The sequence below is a fragment of the Falco rusticolus genome, chromosome 1 (assembly GCF_015220075.1).
Source record: "Falco rusticolus isolate bFalRus1 chromosome 1, bFalRus1.pri, whole genome shotgun sequence".
In the NCBI taxonomy this organism is placed as follows: Eukaryota; Metazoa; Chordata; class Aves; order Falconiformes; family Falconidae; genus Falco; species Falco rusticolus.
In genome coordinates, this window is record NC_051187.1 from 88,960,200 (window position 1) to 88,985,731 (window position 25,532).

Below are 25,532 nucleotides of genomic sequence, written 5' to 3' on the forward strand. Positions count from 1 at the left end.
CCCAGAGCATACACAGACTCAAGCTGAGGCCATGGGAGCAAAGCCAGCCCCTCACTCAGAGAGCACAGGGCCTTGCAGGGTACTTGGGGGAGAGCTCCTGGGGGATCACTGTATGGGGCTCCCCCCCACCCCCAGGCTGGTGTCTCCATCTCCCAGTGCAGAAAACAGGCTGCACGAGCCCCTGGCTGGTGTACGTTGGCACACCTGCAGGTACCTGCTGGCAGGAATTGCTTTAGGAAACCTTGTGCCAAATGCTTCCAAACAGCTGCTCCAAATCCAGAGGACCTGGTCACTGCCTGTGTCCCCAGCATTATCCACCACAGCCACAACAGAGTCCCCAGACAGCACCAGTCCCTACAATCCCTCATCCCAGTGCTGCAAGCGTGAACAGCTCTGCCGGAGTCACTCCTGCCCAGTGCCAAGTCTGAGCTGCCCCCAGTTCTGTTCCCCACACCGTTGGTGTTGCCCCTCACTGCAAGCCCAGCACTGGGGGAGGCTTTGGCTGCCTGGGCTTGGGGATCTGGGCACTTCCCAGTGCAGGAGAATGCTGTGGCATTGTGCCCCAAGTCCTGTCACCAGCCCAGGTCATAACGATGGGGATGGGGACAGAGACAGGGCTGGGGCTGGGGACCAGGACAGGGACAGCCTCCCAGCACACAGCCCTCTGGTGAGCTGAGTGGGGCCCTGCTCTCACTCTGGGCCCAGGCACAGGGGTATATTGCATGACTGCTGGTGAGACTCCTTCCCTGGGGTGCTGCTGTCCCTGAGCCCCGCACCTGAGGGACCATCCTGCTCATGCAGGGGAAGAGGCTGCATCCACCGCAGCCACGGCACTGTGAGCCGCAGCACAGGGAGGATGCACCCGAGGAGGATGAGGGTCTGTGCGATCCTGAGAGCTGAGCGAGAGGGAGATTAGCTAGGAATGGCCGGTAGCTCTGTAACTTTGAGTGCAGGGAGGTGGAGTGGCAGAGGGGATGGCTCGTGGGCAGAGGCGCTGGCTGTCACTCCCACAGCCCACGGGAACAGCAGCATGCTGCTCCGGTGCACAAACAGGGGCAGCTGAACAGGCAGATAAGGGGGGATTAAGCACCCATATGAGGAGAGCATCATCCCTGGGCCCTCGCAGCCCCAAGCTGTGCTTGGGAAGCTCCAGCCCCATGCCCCGAAGCTCTGGTTGCTGCATATCTGCGACCAAGCCCCTGTCCAGGGGTGGCCAGCAATGTCCAGCGGCAAGGTGGCCGCAGAGTGACATCTAACGGCAGCAGGCCAGGAAGGGACATGGCCCAGCAGCCACCTTCCTTGCTGGGGGCTACGACTTCTGTGAGCGAAGCCCTCCCATGGCCCCCAGCCTCAGCTCCCCTCTGGCAGCACGGAGCTGACAGGACCAGGCTCCTCCTCATCCCCCACCTCTTCCCAGGCACCAAGGGGACACGTTTGGACCGGGGACACCTCTGCCCTCCTGTCCAACGGGACTGACAAGACAGATGCCAGGAAAATGGGATGCTGTGATCACAGACTGTCTCCGAGCATCACGTCCCTCATCTCCCACTGGCCCCGCAGCCCCATCTGCAGCCACAGCCATCGCTCCACAGCCCGGCTCTGGAGGGAGCATGGAGGAGAGAGCAGGGAAGGAATCACTTGCCAACACGGGAGAATCCCTGGGCAAACCAGCCCTGCCCAGCCCTGTGGCTACCTAGTTCCTCCACCCTTCCCAAAGCAGGGTGATAAAACCCTTCCCAGCTCATCCCAACGGACGCCGGCTGCATGTTGCTCCGGTTTTATTTCCCAACAGAGGAATTGCACACAGGGATGCCCTGGCACGCATAGCACCAAGGTGGGCAGCACCCTGGAGTGGCAGCTTTGGTGGAGGGACAGGAGGGCAGTGGTGATGGAGAGGCTGCCCCCAGGCTTGCATAATCACCCAGAGATTTATTTTTTTCCCAAGGTTTCACTGCTGGAGAGCAGCTCTGAGCTGTCACAGCTTGCTGGTGCCTGGCACATGTGGTGCACCATGCGTGGTGTCAAGCACAGACTGTACCCGGTGTGAGAACAACATCCATGGTGGGGGGGGACAAGGGGCGCGGTGGAACGGGGGCAGAGGAGACCGGGAGGGGATGGAGATGGATTATCCCCAGGGTAGTGGCTGCCTGGATCCAGCTAGGCCAGTGCTGTGTGCTTCCAGCATCAGTTGGAAAGAGCCACCAGCTTAAGAAGCTCCATCTACCTGGAAAAGGTTGGGGCTGGTTGGGGAAACCCTGCCCACGCTGGAGCCCGTGGGGCCAGGGGAGCCCCCAGAGCATCTCCCAGAGGGGTCAGCACAGTGTGTGCTGTGAAGCCCCTCTTGGATGAGACTGCAGGGGGAAATTCTGGCCCTCTGCCCCTCTTGGCCTTTCCCCAGCTCTGGCAATGCCAGCCAAGGCTGCAGCACCAGCACGTAGCCACCTGGCTGGCCCAGATCCTGGTCAGTGTGTGAGCCCAGACCTGCATCCCGCAGCAGTACCAAGATGCTCTCCAGCACAGTGCACCCCATGGACCCCCTGTCACTGGGATCCCCTGGGAGCTCAGGGTGGGGGGGTCCTCAAAGCTGGCCCCACCAAGGTCCCTACCTGCGCCTGCTCCTGCTCCTGTTTGCTCCTCAGCTCGAAGGTGTCATCAGCACTGGACCAGCCCCAAAACTTCTTTATCCTGCAAAGGAGGAGAGGGAGCTGCCAGCCCTGCTCCCGCCATGGCGCAGCTCAGCCAGGAGTCCCTGTCCCCCGACCCTGTCCCAGTCAGGGACGTTACCTGGGCCATAGCTTGACAGCCAGGAGGGCCAGGGCAGCCACACAGAGCACGGCCATGAGCAGCCCGGCCAGGACGGTGAAGGCCAGGAGGTGGGTGAGAGCTGTGGGCAGAGGGGAGCCAGGGCAGATCCCCGCCAGTGCTGGGGCTGCCGACTCGGCAAGACTGGAGTGGGCTCAGGGACCCCTGCGGGGGGGGGGGGGGGTGGTGACCTCCCTTGGCCCTTCTTCCCATGGCCCTGGTATGGGGACAGTGTGTGTGGGACTCCCCCAAAGCCTTAGTATGCCCCATGAGGGGTGAAGGGGACCCTGGGGAGGTGGCTGTGACAGCTGGACACTCCTTGGCACCACTGCCGGGTCACCAGGGTTGGGGACAGCCAGTCAGTGGGTCGAGGACACAGCATGGGGGGGTCACAGGGTGGCACAGTGCCACACGGGGACACTTGCTGCCCCTGCCCACATCACTGTCCCCTCCACCAAGGGGTCAGGCAGGCTGGTGTGCTGCTCCCTGCCAGCACCTGGGGACAGGCAGGGGCTGGACAGGGCAGGGGGAGTCACCCAGCACAACAACAAGCAGCAGCAACATGATTTGCTGTTTGTTGAACCCAGGCCAATTCCTCCTCCACTTTTTTGATCATTCTGCAGCATTCAATTCAATTTTCTGCTTCTGTGAGCTTTTTTAGCCCTTTCATGAGAACCAGCCTTCAGCCCCAACCTGGGATGCTACAGAAAAGCTCCTTGAAAGGAAATTGCCAATTCTTGCAGTAAAATCCTCCCTGTTTTCCCTTTCACCTAAGTACTCAGGGCCGATTCAACCCACTCCTGCTCCCCCACTGCTCCAAAACTATCTTTCTGTCACAAAATTCCCCGCTCCCTGCAGACACCACACATGGTCCAGCCCCACTCACTGTGCACGTTGAAGTAGGCACTGGCCGTGGCGTTGCCCAGGGGGTGGCCGGCCATGCAGGTGTACTCCCCTGAGTCCTGCGGCCCCACAGCCCCCAGTTCCACCCGGAGGCTGTTGTGGGAGGGGGTGCTGCGGACCCCTGGTGTGGTGGCGGGGGCCAGGCTGGAGGCCAGGAGGTGGCCATGGTGGTACAGGGCGATGGTGGAAGCCGGGTGGCTGTCAGCTGTGCACAGCACGATGCCTACCCGCCCGCTGCGGTTCTCCAGGAAGGTGCTGATTGACACGTCCCGGGGGGGGTCTGGTGGGGGGAGATGAGGCTGGCAGTGGGCCATGGTGGGGTCTCCCTGCCACACTGGCCTAGACACTCGCCAAGGGCTGCTTAATGCATCCCTCCTCCAGTCTGGAGCAGCTCCAGTCCCCCCAGCCCGGGGCTGATGGTGCCCCCCCAAGCTGGAGAGTCCTCCCCAGCCTGGAGCATGCTGGTTCCAAATCTGACTTTTGAGGGGGATCTGCAGCCACTGCTAGGTAAAACCCCGATGTTCTCTTTCCCGGGTACAAAGGGAGAGGAGCAGGGCAGGGAGTGGAGGAAGAAGAGGAGGAAGGCGCCCTGGTCACAGCAGAACTGTGCAGACAGGACGCATGTGATGCTGGGCTGGATGCACCCAGCGTGCACACTCACAGAGCACACGGAGGCTGAGCGGGGCCGAGGTGGCACTGCCCCGCATCCCACTTGCCCGGCAGTGGTAGGTGCCGGTGTCGGCGCTGGAGACGTGGGTGAGTACGAGGGAGCCGTCCGGTCCCTCCCGCAGCCACCGGCTGTTCTTGTACCAGGTGTAATTGGCCTCTTCACCTACCCAAGGGGTGGCCGAGCAGGTCATGGTGGCTGTGGTGCCTTCGGGGACTTCTGGCGAAGGCTCAACTGTGACTGTGACTCCTGAGGAGGATGGAGGAATCACGGGGTTCCTGGGTTTGCACAGGACACCACCATCCCCAGACACCCCCCACAAGCGACACTCCCACGGGAGGGCACACCAGGACCCCCACATGGGTCTTGCTGTGGCTCAGGGCTCCCTTCACCTCCCACATCCAGGAGCAGGGACGAGGACGCGGTGCCATAGCTGTTGTTGGCCGAGCAGATGTAGAGCCCTGTGTCCTGCAGCTCCAGCCCCGCCATGCCCATCCGCAGGGAGTTGGGGGCTGCCTGGACGGTGAAGCGTGGGTCGGCCAGGCTGTGGGTGGAAGCCAGGGGCGCGTGGCCGGGACCCCGGTACAGGGTGATGTCGGAAGGTGGGAAGCTGTCGACGGTGCAGAGCAGGACAGCCTGACGCCCTCCCCGGGGGTCCACCAAGGAGATGAAGGATGGCTCCTGGGGTGCATCTACAGCGATAAGGACAGCGTTTCCCCCCCCCTCCCCAAGCAGCTCTGCTGGCAGGGGACCAGCCCGGGGGGGGCCGGGGGCTGACAGCTTTGCTGCTGGCTGAAGCGGGGCAGGGGGAAAGGCATGTGATGCCAAGTTTGGAAGCACCTAGACCCCCCACCCCGGGGGCCAGGGGCTGAGCTGCCCAGCCGGCCTGTCGCGGGATGTCACCAGGTGGCGACATAGACCATCCTCCAACCGCAGCATCCCTCCCGAGCTGCCCTGGGCCCCCTTTGCTGGCAGAGCCCCGCAGTGTGCATGCGTGCGTGTGTCCCCATGCAGCCCCTCCTCACTCACACAGCACCCTGAGGGCGGCGGGGGGGGCCCTGCGGCCACGCAGCCCCCTCCCCACTTGGCAGGCATAGGCACCGGCATCCGTGCGCCGGGCAGCGTGGAGGGCGAGGGAGGCGTCGAGCCCCTCCGCCAGCCACCGCCCGTTCTTGTACCAGGAGTAGATGGTGCCTGGGCGGGTGCCTGCATCCCGGCATGTCAGCATCACATCGGTCCCCTCGGGCACCTCGGCAGAGGGTCGCACCACCACCCTGATGGCTGGGGAGAGGAGAGCGGAGCTGGCCTTTACTGACACGAGGGGTTTGCCTTCCTCGGCTGTGGCTGGGGAAAAGCTTTTCCCAGCTCTGAAGCCACTGTCCCCGCCCAGCGGGGTGCGTGCATGTGTGACCACTCAAGCTGTAGCAGAACCTCCCTGCCCCTCCACCAGCCCTGCATCACTCCCCATGACACCACTGACTTCAGTTGTACCTCTCAGTGCCCACACCAACCCGCTCAGGGGGTCCCCAGCCCCCTCGTCCCTGCCTACCCCCCCACCCCACCTCACCCCACATGAAGATGGACTCACCCTGCACACGGAGGGGCAGAGACACATAGGTGCTGCCGAGGGGGCTGCGTGCCTGGCACTCATACTCTCCCTCATCCTCTGCAGAAGCCTCCCGGAGCTCCAGCCTCAGTGTGTTGGGAGCCAGGGAGATGTGGCTGCTCTGCCTGGGGTGGTCACCTCCCACGGGGGGGCTGGAGGCCACCAGCTTCCCCTCCTTGAGCAGGGTGATCTTGGACAGGGGGTTGCTCTCCACCACACAGAGGAGGATGACTGCTGTCCCATTGCCACTCTCCGTGAAGGCCTTCATCTGCAGGTTCCTGGGGGGGTCTATGGGAAGGGAAGTGGGGTGGGAGAGAGGTGGACGGTAGGATAAGCAGCATCTCAGCGAGTTGGAGCATCCCCAGCCTGCGATGCTCAAGTTGGACTGGCTGCTTTCGTGGTCTTGGCTGGGCTGTGAGCTGACACAGTGATGCTCTGCTGCCAGCAATGTGGGACCTACTTGGGCAGCACTGCCTCCTTCCTCAGCATCCATGGTCCCCTTGAACCAAACTGACACTCAAAGCATGGCACAGACTCATTTGCTGAGCTAATTTCCAACCTGCAGCTCCAGCCATGCCGGCTGGGAGTAGGAGTATGGCACAGCACATGGCCCGGCCCAGCTCAGTGCTCCACTTGCATCCCAGTCTCAATCAAAAATATTTTTTGCACGTCAGTGCATGGCAAACCTCATCAGCAAGGCTGGTGCAAAGGCAGCATGGCTGTGGGTGCAGCTCGGGCCCATAATGCCAAGATATTTTTAGCATCCGGCATTCCCCATCCAAAATCAGGAGGAGGGAGAGAAGCAATGAATTTGTTGCCAGGGTCTCAGGCTCTCTGGAAGTCATTTCCAGGAGTGCTCCTCACTCACTCACTCCTCACAGCAGCTTTATAAGTTAAAGCCGTCTTTTTCTAATAAAAAGGGGGAAAAAATCTTACATTCTGACTTGCAACTACATTTTTTTTGCACGTCTTTTTTTAAACAAAGTCTGGTTTTCATTTTCCAAATCAGGGAGAAAAAAAAATAATCCTGCAACGTTTCCTGAAAGCCAAAGATTTTTCTGTTTCGGTTTGGTACAAAGCACAAGGACAAACTTGGGGCGCTTGGAGAAGCTTCACCAAAATCTTCTGCAGATGATGTGGGGCTCTTGGCCATGTCTGCTTGCCAGGGGTCTAACACAGGGCTGGGGTGTAGAGCTCGGCTGAGTTATCACCTGGGGCAAAGGCTAATTTTCATTGACACCCCCCCAAACTAAGCCAGGCCTTGCTACCTCCCACCCGCCCCACAGCCCAGCAGAGCTCCCAGCCACAGGGACTGGCCAAGGGGCCAGTGACCCCACGAGGGACCTCCCTGCGGCGTGGCGGGGACCCTGCCCCAGGTGGGCGTGAGGGACCTCTCCCCGCTGCGTGAAGCCCCCTGTCCATGGGGACTCACAGAGGACGTTGAGGGTGGTGGGTGCAGAGCTGCGGGTCAGCGCTGGGGTCCGCACCGTGCAGTGGTAGGAGGCAGCGTCGGAGGCCGAGACGCTGGGGAAGGCGAAGATTGGGGCCGAGCTGCTGCTGAAATAGACCTGGTTCTTGTACCAGGCGTAGCTCAGCACTTCCCCACCACTGCTCGCAACCGCACAGGTCAGGTTGACGGCGTTGCCTTCCTGCACGTCTGGGGAGGGGGAGATCCAGAGCCTGGCAGCTGCGGTGGAAGGGGGAGCAGGTGATGCTGGGGCTGAGCGAGGTGGGCTGAAGACGATGGAGGGTCGACAGGACAGGAGGGTGGTGGGCTGTGTGGTGGGAGAGCTGGTCCTGTCCAGGACTTCTGGCTGGGGGTCTTTTCCCATTATTCCAGACGAGAAGCGATGAAGATGCTGCAGCCCCCATCCCTATTAACCCCACCCCCGTGGCAGCCACAGGACAGCCTGGGGTGATGCCAGCTGTGTGATCAGCATCAGCAAGTGGATACAGCAAAGCCAGCATCACTTTTGCATCACCTCCAAGAGGAGCTGCAATTCCTTCGTGTCTGTGGCTCTGCATGCAGCTCACCGGGAACACCCCTGGCACAGCCCTCCCTTCCCACAAACACACATCTTCCTCCGTTTCTTCTCTGCTCCTGTGCTGTCCCTTCTATTCCAGCTTCTCTCTGCCCTCCCTTTCCCACGAGCATCCTCCAGTAGAGCCTGCCTTCTCCTCTTTGCCATATCCCTGCTCCATCACTGCCTGTCACTGCTCACACCGCTCGATCGCGTCGCAGTCCCCGAGGCAGCGCCAGCCCTGCACTCACTGCTTGCCGTGAAGTTCGCCGTTGTGCTGGCGTTGCCATAGCTGTTGCTGGCGGAGCACACGTATTCCCCCTCATCCTCCAGCAGCACGGGGCTGATGCTGACCCGCAGCTTGTTGAAGGCCAAGGTGATGCTGAGCCGTGGCAGGGCAGTGCGCTGGGGCAGTGCTGTAGAGGCCACCAGTGCCTGGTCCTTGAAGAGAGCCAGCTCTGCCTGTGGGCTGCTGTCCACCGTGCACTGCAGCACGCCCCGCTGCCCCTCGGGGGTCTCCAGGAAGGAGGTCAGCACCGGCACCCGCGGGGGATCTGCCCAGGCCACACATTACACAGAGGGTGAGCAAACCCCGCATCTGCAGCCAGAGCCCCCCAAGGCTGGGGTCCCCCCTCCCTTCCCCCCCAGGTCCTGGGTGGCATCACCTTGCCCCAGCCCCTTGGATACCCTGAGATGTTTGCCGTGGCTCCTGGCAACTTGCAGCTGGCACCAGGGCAGCAGCAGCCCACACTTGCACCAAAAGCATAAGCCACACTTCCTCTTTCCAGGATTTTCCCCTCCATCCCAGACAGACAACATTTCTCCTAACTGAAGTCTTTTAAAATTTAGATAATTTCAGGTCTATTGAAACATGTTTTTTTAACAGAACTGAAATATTTGCTGTTGTGTATTTCCCTCTATTGATGCGAGGCGGTGGGTGGCCCAGACGTGAGGCAGCCACACCGCTCCTCATCAGACAGTTCACCTTGAGAGGGGACACGTTCGACTGGTTTTAATTCAGACCAGGGGTTTATGGAGGAGATACACCCCCATAAACTTTCCACTTTCAACACTTTCTGGGCATGGGACACGCAGCATTTGGGAACAGGGACAGCAGTGAGGGCTGTGCAAGGCACCTGCTATGTGCCAGCCATAGCTCAGTGTGGCTGAGCAGCCTTGCTCAGCTTCCTGCCCCCAGCACCATCCCAGCCCGGCACTATCCCATCCCTGGCACCATCCCACACTAGCACCATCTCACACCAGCACCATCACACCCTGGCACCATCCCATCCTGGCACCATCCTATCCCTGGCACCATCTCACCCTGGCACCATCCCACCCTGGCCATTCCATCCCAGCACCACCCCATCCCTGGCACCATCCCATCCCTGGCACCATCCCACACTAGCACCATCTCACACCAGCACCATCCTACCCTGGCACCATCCCATCCCTGCCATCAGCACTATCCTACTTCAGCACCATCCTACCCTGGCACCATCCCACCCACCCTAGCACTATCCCACCCTCAGCACCCCACTCCCCCTGTCTCGATCCCCAGCAGGGTCCCACTCACAGGAGACGCGCAGGGCAACAGCCGGGGAGATGCTGGTCCCCGAGGGGCTGCGGGCTCGGCAGTGGTAGGAGCCGGCAGCCGTGCTGGCGATGTGGGGCAGTGCAAGGAAGTTGCCAGGGGTCTCCTGGAGCCGTTCACTGTTCCTGTACCAGGTGTAGATGGTGTCATCTGGTGGCTCTCCCGCTACCTGGCACGTCAGGGAGATGTCGTCTCCTTCCTGCGCCTCTGCTGACGGTGAGATGAGGACTCGGGCAGCTGGTGCAGGGAGAGATGCCAAGAGCAGCTCAGAGGGCACCACAGCGGTTTGGCACTGCCGGCCCCTGGGTGGCCGTGACACAGTGTGGGACAAAGCAAAACCCTCCTCGCTTCCCTAGCGCGCATCGTAGCGCTGCACGTTTTGGTGTCCTTGTTCTGAGCGGGGCAGCTGTGCAGCCCTGGTGTTATATATCTGCGCTGAAGAAAATGTGTTGCTCCCCGTCCCCATTAGCTGACACCCGCCCACCAACTCCATCACTGCTGGTACCCAGGGCTGAGGTGTTTGAATAAAGGTGGCTGGGTGTGTGTGTGTGTGTGTGTGTGTGAGCTGGCACCTCTGAAGTAGCAGCCGGAGCCTGGGTGGGATCCTGGGAGCAGAAAAACCCATGTGGACACCTCCACAGAGACACATTTGGATCAATCAGTCTGAGAGCCAGATCCCAACCCAAAAAATTGATTCCGTTCAGGATTCCTGTTACTGACACACACATCACATACTCACACCCCGGCAGATAACGTGGGTGCTGCCTCGCTCCAGGGTCTGGGTGCCGGTTAGGTGCCGATGCCCACCCGCAACCCTTGGGACAGACCACCGGGTCCCAGCTCACCACACCCAAGCCCCTGCACAGGGACCCCCCCCAGCAGGGACAGGGACACCTAACCTCCACTGAGCTGCGGTGGGGGCAGCTCGATACACCGCATCACCAAGCAGCAGGTGCCGGTCAGTGCCCTGCGCTGGCTCCTGCCTGACGTGGGGTAGCGCAAAGCGATGTCCCCACTGCATCCAGGGGATGCATCACACCCTGCCACCATCACTCGCCGGTTCTGTGGCGCCTGTCCATAGCCTGCAATGCTCAGTGACATTTCCCTGCCCCGCTGTCACCACAGGACGGCTCGGGAGTGTGCGCTCACCCCGTCAGCAGGAACCAGGCGGAAAAGGTCACATCTCATGTCAGAGCCCTCCCGGCCCCCTGCTTGGTGCCACCTCAGTGCTGCCCCCGCTACTGGCGACGCTTGGCACATGGTGCTGCACGCGGCACTCACTCTGCACGTGGAAGTACAGGCGTTGGGCCACGGTGCCATGCGCGTTGGTGGCGGTGCAGCGGTAGCTGCCTTCGTCGGCTGGTGTCACCTCCCGCAGCTCCACCCGGAGGGTGTTGGGGGCTGCCAAGATGCCCACTCGTGGGCTGCTCCCCGCGGTGCTGGTGGCCACCAGCTCCTCACCACGGTGCAGGGCCAGCCAGGCGGGAGGGTTGCTTGCCACGGAGCAGTGGAAGATGGCCAGGTGGCCTCTCTGCGTCTCCAGGAAGGCACTCAGGTGGGGGTCCCGGGGGGCATCTGTGCAGGCAGAGGCGGGTGGCTGAGCAGCGATTGCTCACCAATACGAGAGCTCCTGGTTAGCAGCAGCTGCTTGGGGCCCCTGAGGAGTGGGGGGAGAGCTGCATCGCCTTCCAGAGGGGAAGGGGAAGGAGAAGGGGAAGGGGAAGGGGAAGGGGAAGGGGAAGGGGAAGGGGAAGGGGAAAGGGAAGGTATAGGGGAAGAGAAATGGGAGGGGAAAGAGAAAGGGAAAGGGAAAGAGAAAGGGAAAGGGAAAGGGAAAGGGAAAGGGAAAGGGAAAGGGGAGGGGAAAGGGAAAGGGAAAGGGGAGGGGAAAGGGGAAGGGAAAGGGAAGGGGAAAGGGAAAGGGGAGGGGAAAGGGGAAGGGGAAGGAAGAAGGGCCCTGCAAGCATTACACCTGCAGGATCACAAGCCTGCACGCACATTAAGTGCAGACTTGCACAATAGGGAGGTAAACACGCTGCAGGTGATGGCAGAGGGGTGTGGATGCTCACGGGAGGAAGCCCCAGGACATATACATGTGCTCAAAGTTCCACACGTGCACCTAAATCAGCTCTGCCCAGAGCCCGGGCACAGCTCCATGTGTGTGAACAGAGCTGGGCACGCTTGCACGGAGATGAGCTACAAATTCCATATGACAACAAACTGAGCATCCTCCAGCAGCCTGTACGTACACAGCACATCCAGGGAGATGGTGGGAGAGCTCCGGCTGCCGCCGTCGGTGGTGGCTTTGCAGCGGTACAGACCGGCATCTGTGCTGGCCACTTGCCGAAACACCAGGGAGGTAGCCAGGCCCTCGGCAAGCCACTGCTCATTTCGGTACCAGGTGATGTTGGGCTGAGCCAGGGAGCCGCTGCTCAGCTGACAGGTTAGGTTGGCGGCCTGGCCTTCCAGCACGTGGGGGGATGGAGCCACTGCAATGTTGGCAGCTACGGGCAGGGGCAGGGGGCAAACAGGCATCAGCTCAGCTGGGATGACCAGCACTGCCTCGGCAGTGCCGGGGTGAACACCCACCCCAGGGCTGGCCAGCTAGCGAGTGACTGTGCAGCTATTCCAGAAGGTAAATGCCGGCTAATCCTGCTGCACTCTGAGCTGGATCAGCTCCCTGTGGGAGCTGGGCATGAGCCACTCAGGGCCTCACCAGCCCAGGGGGGATGTACCAGCAGGAGGGAGCCCGTGGGAACTCCCTCAGCAGGGATTTTGCTCAGCATCCCCAGTCACACACAGGCATGGAATCCCTGCCAGGAGCTGGAACCCTCACTACAGCCACGGGGGAGCCCACCAGACCGACCAGGAGCCCATCAGACCCACCAGGAGCCCACCAAACCCACGAGGAGAGGCTGGAGGGGCCAGAGGGGCTGGCACAGCACCCTCTGATAGCAGCCCCCACTTTAACCCTGCTCACTCGAGCACCACATGACTTGCGCACAGCAGCTCTGTTGAGACAGAAGCTGTTTTGATACCCTGGATTTCACGGGCACGTGGCCTTTTTCTGCTCGTTCTGTCCATCACCCTTGATCTCCTGAGCTTGCCTCCTTCCCTGGCATTCGCTTCCCCCCTCCCCTCTCCGAGGCTTTTCCCAGACGCTGCGGGGGTGTGTGGCGGCCGGCTGTACCCTGCCCACCGCCCCTTCCCCACACTCACTCTCAGCCCTGAAGTCTATGGCTGCGCTGGCATTGCCCTGCAGGTTCCCAGCCCAGCACACGTAAGTCCCCTCATCCTCCAGCACCACCTCCCGCATCTCCACCTTCAGACTGTTGTAGGAAAAGGTGGCATGGACCCTGGGGTTGGGGGCTGTGGGACAGCCCCATGTGCAGGCTACCACTTCTTCTCCTCTCCATAGGGTCAGGTTGGACTCTGGGTCACTCTCAACGGTGCACTGGATGACGCCCAGGCGCCCACTCTGGGTCTCCAGGAAGGAGCTCATCGCTGGTTGCCTTGGTGGGACTGCAGGGTTCAAAAACCTCTAGTGAGAATATTATGGATCCCTGAGGTTGGGAGAACCCCAAGAATCTGAGGGATTGCTGTTTTTCAGGGCCACCCGAGCAGCCCTGGTTGGCACATCTGGTTGACACCCCAGGGTCCCACATCTGCCAGCTTATAAGGGACCTGCATGTCCCAGGCACCTCTGTTGGCACCTCTGCTGTCACCTGGCTTGAGCTCAGGGTCTGAGTGTCCAACCCTGGACAGATCTGCAGAGACCCCTGTGATCTGGGCACCTGGGGACCAGGTGTGATCCACATGTCTACCATGGTTACAGAAAAAGGCCATTTTGTCAGGACTGAAACTTCCTAATTATGTTTTTTCTGGTTTGGTACCAGAGAAGATTTTTATTTTATAGCACAGAAAGTATTTGAAAGGCAAAGTCCAACCGGAATATATTTTTCACAGGGATCATTTATCATTCTGAACAATTGAATCTAATTTCATGGGACATTTTAAAACTCTTTGGTTCCTGGGAATTTTAGGATTCTCCAAATATCTCCTCCCCCAAATTCACAGATTTATCTGCAAAAGGGAATTTTCCACCCTCTCCACATTCCTGCCCAAGAGCTGCTTGGCTGTGCTTGGCAGTGATGGGGGAAACCTCATGGTGGGAAGAGCAGAGGGGCTTCCCAGCAGGGCTACCCAACCCAGACCCCAGGACCTCCCTCAGAGCCTGGGTGTTAGCAGCAGGAGCCCCCCTGGCAGCACTTACAGAGTACACGGAGCGGGACAGCCACCGACGTGTCGCTGCCGTTGCTGCTGTGGACGCTGCACTGGAAAGCACCTGCATCCTCGCCGCGGATGGAAGGGAAGTGCAGTGTCGGGGCTGAGCTCTCCCGAAGCCACTTGCTGTTCCTGTACCAGGTGTAGAGGGTCTCCCCTGCCACGTCCCGAGCCCCCAGGCAGGTCAGGGTGACGGCTGCCCCTTCCCACACCTCTGATGAGGGCTGGATCAGGACCTCCATAGCTGAAGGAGAGTTGGGAGAGGGATGTCAAGGAAGGAGGGAAACCTCTGCTGCAAACCTTTGCCCTTCCCCTGGCTCCATCTCCCAAAGCCCCATGCTCAGCTTCCCTCCAAGGCAGGACTTGAGCTGCCCCTTCCCTCATAGGACCCCATGGCATCGGTGGCTGCGTCTTTGGTGGGTGACGTTCTCTTGGGGACACTGGACATCAGCTGGGATGTCTCCAGGCGAGCTGATCCCCCAGCACTCTGCCACCAGCAGAGACAAGCGGGGCCTTTTAGAGCTGGATGACTGCTCCCAGGACAGGCTGGGTCCCCTCTGCCACTGGCCGGTGACCGGCTGGACTGGAGGCATCTTGGCCAGCTTGAAATGGACCCCAACTTTACTGCTGTGGCACCCAAACTCGGGATTATTTTCTCTGAAATTGGACCCTGAGGTCCATTTTGCTTTCTTTTGACATCCTAAAGGAGGTTGCCCTTGGACAGGGTTTTGGGGGGCTTTTTGCTCCTCCTGCTGCCTCTGTCACCCCAAACCATGGCTGAGGGAGCCACAGAGTGCAGAGGTGTCGGAGATGGAGCAGGAGGAGCTGGTCCCCGCTGCATGCCCAGGTGCTGTGTGCCGCCAGGGGCTTGCAGGCACAGGGAAGAAAGCTTGGACAAACTTTGCTACTAATTTTGCAGCATTTTGAAAAACGAAACTGGGGAGAACCTCCAGCTCTTTGAGCAGCTTCAACACGCCAAGGTGGGGAAGGGCTGTGTGGAGGCCACCACCACCACATTGTCCCCAGGATGCCGGTGTGCCACAGGGGTCCCTCCAGCCCGCAGGGCTTTGTGAATCCCCCCCCCAGCCCTGCAGAAACCTCCCCAACAACCCTGGGGGTTCATGGACACCCAAGACCCAGGGCTGGGAGCTTGACAGTCCCCTCACACCGGGACTCACCGCGGGCGACGAAGAGCTTGGTGGCGCTGGTGTTGCCGTAGGCGTTGCTGGCCATGCAGCGGTACTCCCCGCTGTCCTGGGGTCCTGTACCCCGGATCTCCAGCCGCAGGGCGTTGCGGGATGTGGTGACACCTAGCCGCTGGCGCGGGGCTGCCTGTGACCCACTGGCTGCCAGCAAGGTGCCATCGCGGTAAAGGGCTATGGTGGCTGGGGGGTGGCTGTCCACAGTGCAGCGGACGATGGCCAGCCTGCCACCCTGGGTCTCCTGGAAGAGCATGATGGTGGGGGTCCGGGGGGGGTCTGCGAGAGGGGAGAGGATGCTGCAGATCAGGAGGTGCCAGTGCTGCGGCCACTACCTGCACGTGGGGCACGTCCAGCCCCGACCCGCGCTGCTGCCCCTCTGAGCTGCTTTCCCCCTTACATAAGCGGGTCATATTTACTCACAGAAATGTCAAAGCCAAACCCAAGGCTATTTTATTTTCCCCCTGACTTGCAAAAGCTTCTGAGCTGTTATTATCATAGCTGGCTCCTCGGTTAGTAACCTCCCAGCAGTTTCTGGTGTGTAACAGATTAGTGGAGGCGTGGGAGATGCTGCGATGAGCAGATGGGTCCCTGCTGCAGCAAACACCGCTTAATGGTACCTTCAAATGCAGCTCACAACCAAAAATTGTTGCATTTATAGCAACTTCTACCCAGGAGGTCTGAAACCTCCTTTTCAGCAGGACTCAAGGCGTTTGGAGCAGAGCCTTTGTTTAAACGCAGGGGTTTGCACGGCCCCTGGCACAAAGGGACCCTCACCTGGCTGGGACCCATCTAGGAGTCCGTGGGCACTCACATGTCACGCTCAGACTGACGGCCTGGGACGTGTCGCTGCCCCGATCATTGGTCACCTTGCAGGAGTAATAGCCGGCATCGCTGGCGGCCACGTGGTGGAAGAGCAGGGTGTGCGCCATGCCCTCCTTGAGCCAAGCGCTGTTCTTGTACCAGGTGTAGTTGAGGTCCTGGCCCTCCCTGCCAGGGACGTCGCAGGACAAGGTGGTGGGTGTCCCCTCCTGCACCTCAGCTGCTGGGCTCACCGAGATCTCTGCGGCTGATGGAGATGGGAGCGCATTCAGGGGGGGTCTTGGCAGCAGGAGAGCAGCCCCCCACCTCACTCCGCCCAGGGCAGAGTCTGGGGACAGGCAGGAGCCCCTCTGCCCCCCAGGGATGACAATTGAGGCAGGAGGCGTTTGGGTTTGTCCCCTGCCACCAGCACCTTGCCAGCTGGGGCTCAAATTCCAGACTTAATGCAAAGCACCAGGGGCAAAACTCATGGTGGGTGCTGCAGCATGGCTCACCTTTCAGGGTGGGCTCTGGGGGGAGCAGCCCAGCCGGGGGGAGATGCTCCCTGTGGGACTCTGACACGGGCAGACTCCTGGGGCTCATCTCTACCACAGTGTCTGGTGGAGGACCCTGGTCCCCCCTCCCTGCAGACCACCTTGATTCTGAATCCCCACGAGCTCTGACCAGCAGCAGCAGTGAAGCCTCACAGCTGGCTCTGCTCTCTGGGCTTGCTGGAAATCCCTCCCTGCCCTGTTTTTGGGGCTCGCCAAAGCCCTGTGCCATGAGGGATAAAGAATGCAGGCATGGCATGAGGGAGGCACCACACCCCTCCATCCCCAGCTCCTGGACCTCCAGCTGGTACCAGCCCCTGCCCACACCAGTCCAGACTCGCCGGGTAAACTTGCTCCCAGTGCCACGGCCCCGCTCCCCCTCCAGCAATGCCCCAGCCTCTGGCAAGTTCCCCTGGCACTTACAGAAGATGTAGAGCACCACGGCAGGTGCTGCGCCAGCCCCAACGTCGTTCTTGGTTTCACAGTGGTACTGTCCGTAGTCCTCGCGGCGAACCCCTCGAAGGGTCAGGATCTGCTCGCTGCCCACAGCCACTCTGTCCTTGTACCAGTGGTATGCCGAGACATGGGGGTAGCTGCTGCTCACCTCGCATGTGAGGGACACCGTGTCGCCCACACGGATGTTCTGCGTGGAGGGGCTGACTGACACCTGGGTGTCCTTAGGGGCATCTGCAGGGAGGACAGACGGGCATGGTGAGGCTGGGCAGGACCCATGGGATGCTGCTGTAACGCATCCTGCTGCTTATATGTGAGGGTCTGGTGTGGGGAAAAGGGGAGATGGAAAGGGGGGCAGAGCTGCCCACCAGCAGTGAAGTGGTGTGGGCACAGCTGTGGCACCAGGGTGTGCCATGGAGCTGGAAGCTGGCACTTCAGCAGTGCTTACAGGACTGATCACCAGCTCCAGCCATGGAGAGCTGTGGGGGAACAGGAAAGGGAGGGAGAAGCAGGACGAAACTCTCCTCTGGCCTTTTGCAAGGAGCCCCGGGAAGGAGGCAAGGGAGGAGGCACGGTGGGTGGCAGGAGGAGGACCTGGGTGGTGTGGCCGTGGCAGAGGTGCCCCCATCCCCGTACTGCACTCAGCCAGCCCCTGTGCAGAGCCACCCCACGTACGTCTCACCCGCAGGACGACCTCACTGGTTGCCTTCTTGGAGCCATAAGAAACTTCGCAGAGCAGCTTTTTGGAGTGGTCCTTCCAGGAGAAGGAGGTGGTGAGAGTCAGGTGGTGGCTGACCCCGTTCGTGTCCAGCTGGACCCAGCCAGACACCACCGAGACCTGGGGGTCGTAGCCCTCCCAGCGCAGGGCAGTGTCGCTCAGTGGGCAGAAGTAGGGTGTGGAGCACTGCAAGGTGGATGTTTGCCCCTCGGTTTGCTCCTCACTGGCAGCAATGCTTGGGCGATCAAGGTCATCTGGAGATGGAGAGCAGAGGGATAGAGAGCAGAGGGTGGGATGTCAGTGTGAGGACAGGCAGGCAGGGAGCTGGCAGAGGGGAGGTGTCTCACCACTATACCCACCCAAAACACTCAGCATCACATCCCTCTCCGCTGACCACCGGTCACCGTTGACGATCTCAAAGCGGAATCTGTAGGGCCCATGGTCCTCCAGCGTCAGTCTCCGCAGCAGCAGGGTGCAGTTGCGAGCAGCGGGGTCCCCCAGGAGCTGGGCACGGTCCCTGAAGCCAGCATCCACCTCCTGGGCTGCCGAGTGGTACACCAACGTCTTTTGGTTATCATAATCCTTGTACCAGATGGCCACGATGCCGTCGTCAGCTGCCATGTCATCAGGGTAGCTCAGGGTGCAGGGGATCACCACACAGGAGCCCCTGATGCCCTGCAGGGACGTGGGGTAGGTGACCCCCCATGAGCCAAGGGCTGTGTTGGAAGGAGGCAGAGGGAAAAAGAGGGTCAGGGTGCCAGCCGGGCAGGGGCCTGCTGCCGTCTGCAGCCCCCCTGTGCCCCTCCTGGGACCCACTGGGCCACGTTGCATTGCCCGGGCTGCCTGAGCAGGCAGGTGGGAGAGGAGAATAGGAGTGTGAGATAAAACCCCCCAGGAGAAAATTTCAAGGTGGAGACAAGGAAAAGCTGGGTGATGCTTTTGGGCAGTGCAAGGAACCAGCTGGATTAGAAAAGCAAAGGCCAAAATAATTAGCAAAAAAGGAAAAATTGCCCTCCAAAAGCTTATTTTCTTAAACACACCCCAGCTCCTTGTCCTTCTTCTCATGCCCTGGCTGTTCCCCGCCACCCCATGCCCACCCCATCCTGGACCCCGGCCCCATCCATGGTGTCCATGGGTACCACGTGCCTGCCCGTCAGGAGGAGTAGCATGGGAGCATGGCACAATGCGGCACATGCCAGCAAATCTCTCCAGAGCATCTGCTGTGCCACGGCCCATGGGAAAGCCAGGACCAGCCTCGGGGTGCCCAGAGCTTGTCCTGCCCATCCCTTGAGCATTGGGCAGGGCTGCTGGCAGGGCCAGGGCATCAGCACTTCAGCTCCCCCGTATCCTGGTGCAGAGCCAAGCCACCAGCCCCTGTGGGGAACCAGACTGTGCCGGCAGGGTGGGAGGCAGCAGATCTCTCGATGACACCATACCTGGTGGGATGAAGCTGGCCAGGAGGATGAGCCACTGGGGCAGGCCCATGGCAGCCCCCCGGGCACTGCTGGGCGTCCTGGGGAACAGAGGCAAGGCAGGCTCACACCGTGAGGGTGGGAGGTGGCCAGTCTCCGAGGTCGGCGTTTGGCAGAGGGGACTCTGACAACAAGAAGAGGTGGCCAGAGGTCTTGAAACACATTGTTCATCAACATGTTATTGATCTACATTATTGATAAATCCTGCTTGCAGCAACAGTGGTAACACTCTGGTGTGCAGTGGTGACCAGTGGGGCCAGGGACCAGAGGGACATGAGGGTCCCCTCAACTCCCTGAACTCCCGTGGGAGTTAAGGAGCTAGTCCGGGTTTATCAGTGAGGTGACAAGGTTTATGGAGCTTATTCCTGTGCTTGCTGCATCCGTGTGAGGCAGGGAGCAAATGAAGAATAATATTGACACGGAAAATGTGCATGTGGCATGGGATGGGGTCATGCAAATGCCGGGTATGGGAGTCTGGGCTGAAAATAAAAATGAAGGCAAAGGCAAAGGAAAGCACCTGGAATTAATAGGAGAGAAACTTCCAAGGAAGGACCCTTGGGGAAATCTCCATTAAGCCAGAAATCCCAATGATGGACTCATGACTGCCAGCCAGGCTCTGGAGGGTCTGAGCATCGGGCAGGGGGTACAGCCATGGGGTTGGGGGACAGAGGGACACAGGCGGGCTTGTGTTAAAGCTGTCCTCATGTCACAGCTCCGCCGCACACAGCATCCCGGCTGCTGAAATGCTGGGGACACCACGGTGCCAGTTCCCCGTGGGAGCAACCAGACGACTGGCTGCAGAGGGCTGAGGGTCCGGCCCTGCAGGTGGGACTGGTGCAAAAACACAGGTTTTTAGACTCCGCAGGTTTTGTTTCAGTAAGACCAGCTGTGGTGAGGGGGAGCACAGCCATGGCCCCAGCCTGGCACAGCCCGTGCCCTCCCCTCCCCGCTGGGCTGTTGTACATTCAGGTGGGACAGTTTTAACTGGGATTTATCTATTTTTAATAGGATTATATAGTTTTTTGCAGCTCTAGACTGAAGAAAAATGACTTAATTATACTTAAATTTAAAAAAGCTATTCTGTGATAAACCAGATTTTTTTTTCTTTATTAGGGAAGTGAATTATTTGATTTAAATTTATATCTTTATCAAACATCTTAGCAATCTTTCCATACTGAACAAGGCAGCTCTTTACTCCCTGAGCCAACCTTTTCCTCCTTCAATGATTTGCGACTTTGCTAACACCTTTTCCCCCAGCATATGCTTTGAATTTGCTTGCTGCTGATTTGGTTTAGGGAGGTATTTCAGACTCCAAAGCACTCGTGAGACCTTTAGTTTTGCCTGGGATTTTTTCTGGCCAAACCGAAGCACCAAGCAGCAAATGAAATGGCCCCTGGGTGACCGTGCGTGTGGGGGTTACTACAGCCCTGGTCCCCCCGGCACCGCGGGGCTGGACGGCTGCCCAGGGTGGGGGAATAGAAATAGCAATGGGATCGGTGGGGGCCACCGGGCTCGGGGCGAAGGAGGAAGGAAGTGCTGGCTCAGCGCCTGGGTCTGTTCCCCAGTGCCCTGCTCGTGCCGACACCAAGTTTTGTTTCTTCTGCCACACTTCTCCCAGTTTCAGTTTCTCAACCTTTGGTGCAGGATAGGGACCCCAACTCCCCACCACCCCACCACCCTGGGCTGCGGCTGGGGAACACAGCAGCCAGTGCTGGGCACTGCTGCTTGTTCACTCAAAAAAAAAATTAAATTTTTATGAAGATTTCTTGACAAAAAGCATTTGTAATAGGCTCTGAGTGTGTGTGCATGTGCAGAATGCGGTGGTGGTCTGCGCAACCACATCGCACGCACCAGAGCAGAAGGTGTTGTGTGTTATCATCCAGCGCCAAGTAGGCAGGAATATTTAGATTTCGGGCATTGGAAAAAAGGGGGAAGAGGCAACTGCCCTTGTAATGGTCTCCTCTGCACCCACAGCCATGCTCAGCTGTGGGACAGCCAGAGAAATCCCTGTGAGGGCTCCTGTGCATGCCAGCAATTGCAAGGGAGCTCCCTAAATTCAAACTTTGGTAAAAATTGTTTGTTGACACAGGAATGTGGCAAGCAAGGCTGAGCCCAAAGAGGGGAAACTTCTGGTGTTGGTCCCTTCAGCCTCCACCATGCCCCAGTGCAGAGACAGCAACAGAGATGGGGACCATGGGACGCTCGGGCAGCGTGCCCCCAGGACAAGGGGTGGATATGAGCCCCCTGTGCCTGTGCTCCCACCCACTCCTCGGGGCTGGGGAGCCCACCTCCCTGCCGCCTGTCCTGTCCCTCTGCCCATGGGACCTGGGGAGGGCAGCGCTGGCAGTCACAGCTTTGCCAACCTCTGCTGCCCGGGGCCTTGCACCAAGCCCCTGCCAAGGGGTGCAGGTCAGGTATGTCCCTGGCTCCAAACCCAGCCCCAAGCCTGGACCCAAGGCCTTGAGATATCTGGGCAACTTCCCCAGCCCCAGCAGAAGACAGATGAAGCTCAACCCCACAGAGATGCTCTCGCCACTGGCTCTCTTCATCTCCGCCCCACAGCGAGGTGCCTGGGAGCAGCCCATGCCACCCTTGCACAGCATCATGCAGGTGCCTTGCCCCAGCCCCATGGGGTGAACACCAGGGCCAGGCTCTGCCCCGGGTGTCCCCATCCTGGCACCTCCCCGGTGAGCGGTGGTGTTACCTGGGAGTGCCAGTGCCGCTGGCGGTGCAGGGTCCTGAGCCGTGGCATGGGGAATGGCTCCTGCCCCTCGCTGCTCAGGGGCTGCTATTTATTTGGTGCGGGGGGTGAGTAGCCCAAAACGGCATCACTTCCCCGTTCAGGGGTTTGTCCCTGCTGCTGCTTTTGGGAAGTGGCTGACATCATCAGCTATTTCTTGCCTTTTACTAATTTGGGGCTGGTTTTGGGGCAGGGGCTGTGGCAGTCCCCACAGGAGGTTTTTGCAGCGTCCCAGGCTGAGGGACATTGGGAGGCTGCATTTCTTTGCACTACTGCAGCCTGAGCAGCATCACCTTCCTGGCCCCAGAGTCCCTTGGGGCATCCTTGGCCCTGTGCTGTGCCAAAGCCCCAGAGCAGGGTGATACCCCAGCCCCAGGGGCACCCACCCAGTGTGCCCAGTGGGTGTCTAGGTTTAGGGGCCTGCCAGGATCCCCCGATCAGGGCTGCTGAGCCTGCAACAGGGAGAGCCTATGCTGGTGGTGGAGATGACTGCAGGGACAGAGATGCGGCTGCAGCCAACGTGCCACCTGCCCAAGTCCTCCCTGGGCAACGTGTCACTCAGAGACTTGATTCTTGCTGTTAATTTGTGGGTTTTCACTGCAGAGTGCCCAAAGCGAGGCGAGAACTCTGCCAGAGGGACCCCAGCTCAGCATCAATGCTGCAGCAAGACACACAGGGATGCAGAGGCTGCAGCTGCTGGACCAAGCCCAAGGGGTTTGCACTGAGGCTGGGGCACCATCCCCTTGGGTTCTCAGGAGAGGACTGCTGAGGGGCTAAGGGGAACCTGCACGAGCAGCAAGCAGGAGCAAATGACCCCAGCAGCATGGCTGCCCTGAGGCCGGCACTACAGTGTGACCTCCAGGCAGGGGCTGGGCTGAGCCTTGCTGGTTTGGGGCAGGACCCAGATCCAGCCTCTGCCGCAGGCGCCTGCACCGAAGGGCCCCGGCAAGAGCAGCCTGAGCACTGGGTAAGGCTGGCACCCAGATGTGATGGCTCAGGGTCAATGCTCGACCTTGTGCAAGGGGACTGGGAGTGTGGGAAACTGCCCTCCAGGACCTCATGCTGCTTGTGCAGTGCCCCACCATCCCCCTGCAGCCACTCCGTGCCGTGCCAGGCTTGACTCAGCTGGCTTGGGTGCTGAGCCAGCAGGGCAGGAGGGGCAGCTCCCTCCAGCCTCAGCGAGCCCCTCAGGCTGTGCCAACTGCCGCCAAGCAGCACTGCTGGAAAACTGGTCCCAGACCCCGCTGGTGAGCAGGGAGCTGGATGCTGGCACAGGGAGGCTGTGCCGAATCTGCAGATGGTGTGGGGGCCACATGCATTGACCCCTTGGTTTGGGAAGCTACCGAGCTGTTTCCTGACACAGCACTGAGTGAGGAAACCCTGACTTAGGCAAGTGTGGCCATATGGCATCTGGTCTCAGGCTGGCTGATGCCAGGGCTTCTGCAAAGAGCCAGAGTGGCCATCTGGCCCTGAGGCAGAAAAGCCTGAGGCATCTCGACCCAGCTTCAGCCCTTGTTCTGCATCAGCTTCCTGAGCCTCCACTTCCCTTTCGGTCCTTCACATTGCTTTTGCCAGAGCAGATGCCCTCACATAGCACAGTGCTGGGTGCTGCCATCTCCACTCGAGGTTTGGGTGCTGTAGGGCCTGGATGTGACCCTTTGCTCTGCATCCCTGGTGCAAACACACCCCCATGGTGTGCAGCAACATGATCCAGAAGATGCAAGGTCCAGGCTAGAGCAGCCAGCCCAGCTCCATAACACGGCAAGCCCTGCCCAAGCAGAGCCTGCTCCTGCCAGGATGGAGGGTGTTTCTCCATCAGGGGTCTTGGGAAGGGTGGAGTCAGGTCAGGCTTGCAAGCAAAGCCAGGGAGCTCTCCTCCAGCATGGTGCACAGACCCAGTCCAGGCTTGCTGGTGCCCAAGACGATGGGTTATGTCGAGTCCCTTTCAAAGAGCCATTGGAAACCTGCACCCATCTCCCGATCAGCCGCAAAACCTCGTCCCACCCTCTGGACATGTCCTCAAGGCCAACAGTCCACCTTGCCCCAGCTCCCAAGCCCTGCAGAAGCTCAGGAGCCCGGCAGACATGTTTGAAGTGAGGCATTAGTTCCCATGCCTGCTCAGCATCCCCACCCGCCCGCAGCTTGCACCCTGCCTGCCCCCGGCCAGCCAAGCTGCAGGGACCCACGAGCTTCCTCAAAGCGGTGGGGCGGGCAGCAGCGGAGCTCACTGTCCCGGCTGGATCAGCTGCTCACAGGGTGCCAGGCACGAAGAGGCTGCCTGCTCCATGGCCCTCTGCCCTCAGCCTCCGTGTGGGCAGCATCCAGGGGCAGAGCCCCATCCGGTTCCTCTTTCCAGGTCCCAAGACATGTTCCCCCGGGGTGGTGGCCATCTGCAAAAGGGAACCTTCAGGGGAAGCAGAAGCAAATGAAGAAAATCAGGGAAATCAGTGAAAGTGTGCAATGTGCCAACAAAGCTCATGCCCTGCTCTCGGGGAGGGAGGGGTGGCCGTCGCTGCAACTGGGGGGCAAGCATCATCGTCCTGGGGGCAAAGCTCTCCCCGCCTTGCCCCGTGGGTTGCCCCCCACCCGTGACGCCTGCTGGCGTGGCTCTGAGCCCCGCGCGTGTCCAGCTGCGCTGGTGGAGGGGCAGGAGCCAGGACCAGGAGGAGATGTGGGAGGCAGCTCGCTCCTTGCCCGAAGGAATGTGGGCTGGCCGGCATACCAGAGTGATAAGGGGCTGCCTGGGGGCATCCCAAGAATGTGAGGTGTGGGCTCTCGGGAGGGAGAGGAGGGAAAACACCCATGGGAAGACTGAGCATAAATCAGCCATCCCACCCCAGGGACACCCTCTCCCACCGCAGTCCCCGCTGGCTGAGGGCACCCCAAAGCCAGCTCCGCAGCGGGAATGGGGGGCAAAGCCCTGCTTCCCCCCTGCGAAATTGGTCTGGTTTGGATTTGTGGCAGTGGGATGCTGCTGGGAGAGGGAAGAAGCGGGAGAGGAGGCAGTGACGGAGGCCGGGGCCAGATCTCCCTGCGGCCCTCCCAGAGCCTCGCCCCGACCCTCCTGGGGTGAAAGGCTGTAAGAAAAGGACAAATAAAACAAACAGCCGTTCCGCTGGGGACAGGCTATAAAACCGCGGCCAAGCCCCAGCGCCGCCGCGCTCAGCGCTGGCACCTGAGTCAACAGCGACTATTTTTCTTCGGGAGGGGGGACTGTCCCGGCCGGGGGGTCCCGGCTGGCCGCCAGGCCGAAGGGAGAGGGGCTGCCTTGGGGGCAATGGGACAGCCCCAGGACCCAGTCCCCACTGCTCAGAGGCAGATGGATATTGGGGACCTGCTGTGTGGTGGTCTGGGCACACCCCCCGCACCTCTCCCAGCCCCCCCCCCATTACACCCAGCAGCACCCAGGCCCCCCCCAGCGCCAGGCACATACGGGTCCCACTAGCCAGAATTTACTGAGGCATGCCAAGGAGGGGCTGACAGGTATTTAACTCTTCCCCTACAGTCCCATGGAAACAGTTCAGGCTTGAGCAAGAGCCAGCATCCCGCTGTGCCCCCCCCCCCTCCGCCCCCAGTCCCCAGCACTGGAGGGGCCACCAAGGGTCACCCAGCCCTGGGAACACAGCCCAGCTCATTTCAGCGCCGGGTAAATATTTTCTTTGGCAGTGGGGTAGGTGTGAGGCCCCTGGTGAGCCCACACAGCCCCCCAGCTCTGTCCGCT

General features: G+C 60.3%; 1 protein-coding gene across 1 annotated transcript; it reads right to left on the bottom strand.

The window, feature by feature from the left end:
* Positions 1-1,843: 1,843 nt before the first annotated feature.
* On the bottom strand, positions 1,844-21,840 carry SIGLEC1 (sialic acid binding Ig like lectin 1). Its single transcript, XM_037396220.1, has 22 exons — positions 21,776-21,840; positions 19,036-19,195; positions 17,959-18,315; positions 17,557-17,853; positions 16,852-17,115; positions 15,891-16,145; positions 15,056-15,355; positions 13,867-14,121; positions 12,813-13,115; positions 11,843-12,097; positions 10,875-11,168; positions 9,576-9,830; positions 8,201-8,553; positions 7,411-7,852; positions 5,961-6,266; positions 5,402-5,653; positions 4,765-5,064; positions 4,367-4,621; positions 3,689-3,985; positions 2,785-2,884; positions 2,607-2,685; positions 1,844-2,224 (listed from the first exon to the last, which is right to left on the bottom strand). Exons 1-22 carry the CDS (start codon positions 21,821-21,823, stop codon positions 2,207-2,209), a joined length of 5,445 nt encoding a protein of 1,814 aa, XP_037252117.1. The 5' UTR covers positions 21,824-21,840; the 3' UTR covers positions 1,844-2,206.
* Positions 21,841-25,532: the final 3,692 nt, after the last annotated feature.

Bases quoted from the DNA above. Each gene is read 5' to 3' on its own strand.
- SIGLEC1 (XM_037396220.1), bottom strand. From the start codon at position 21,823: ATGCCACGGCTCAGGACCCTGCACCGCCAGCGGCACTGGCACTCCCAG. The intron at 11,169-11,842 runs GTACGTACAGGC...CTGCCTGCACAG, and splicing joins CATCTCCCTGGATGTGCTGT to ATGCCCCCCGGGACCCCCAC. The intron at 9,831-10,874 runs GTGAGTGCCGCG...TCCCTGCACCAG, and splicing joins CCTGTACTTCCACGTGCAGA to CTGCCCGAGTCCTCATCTCA.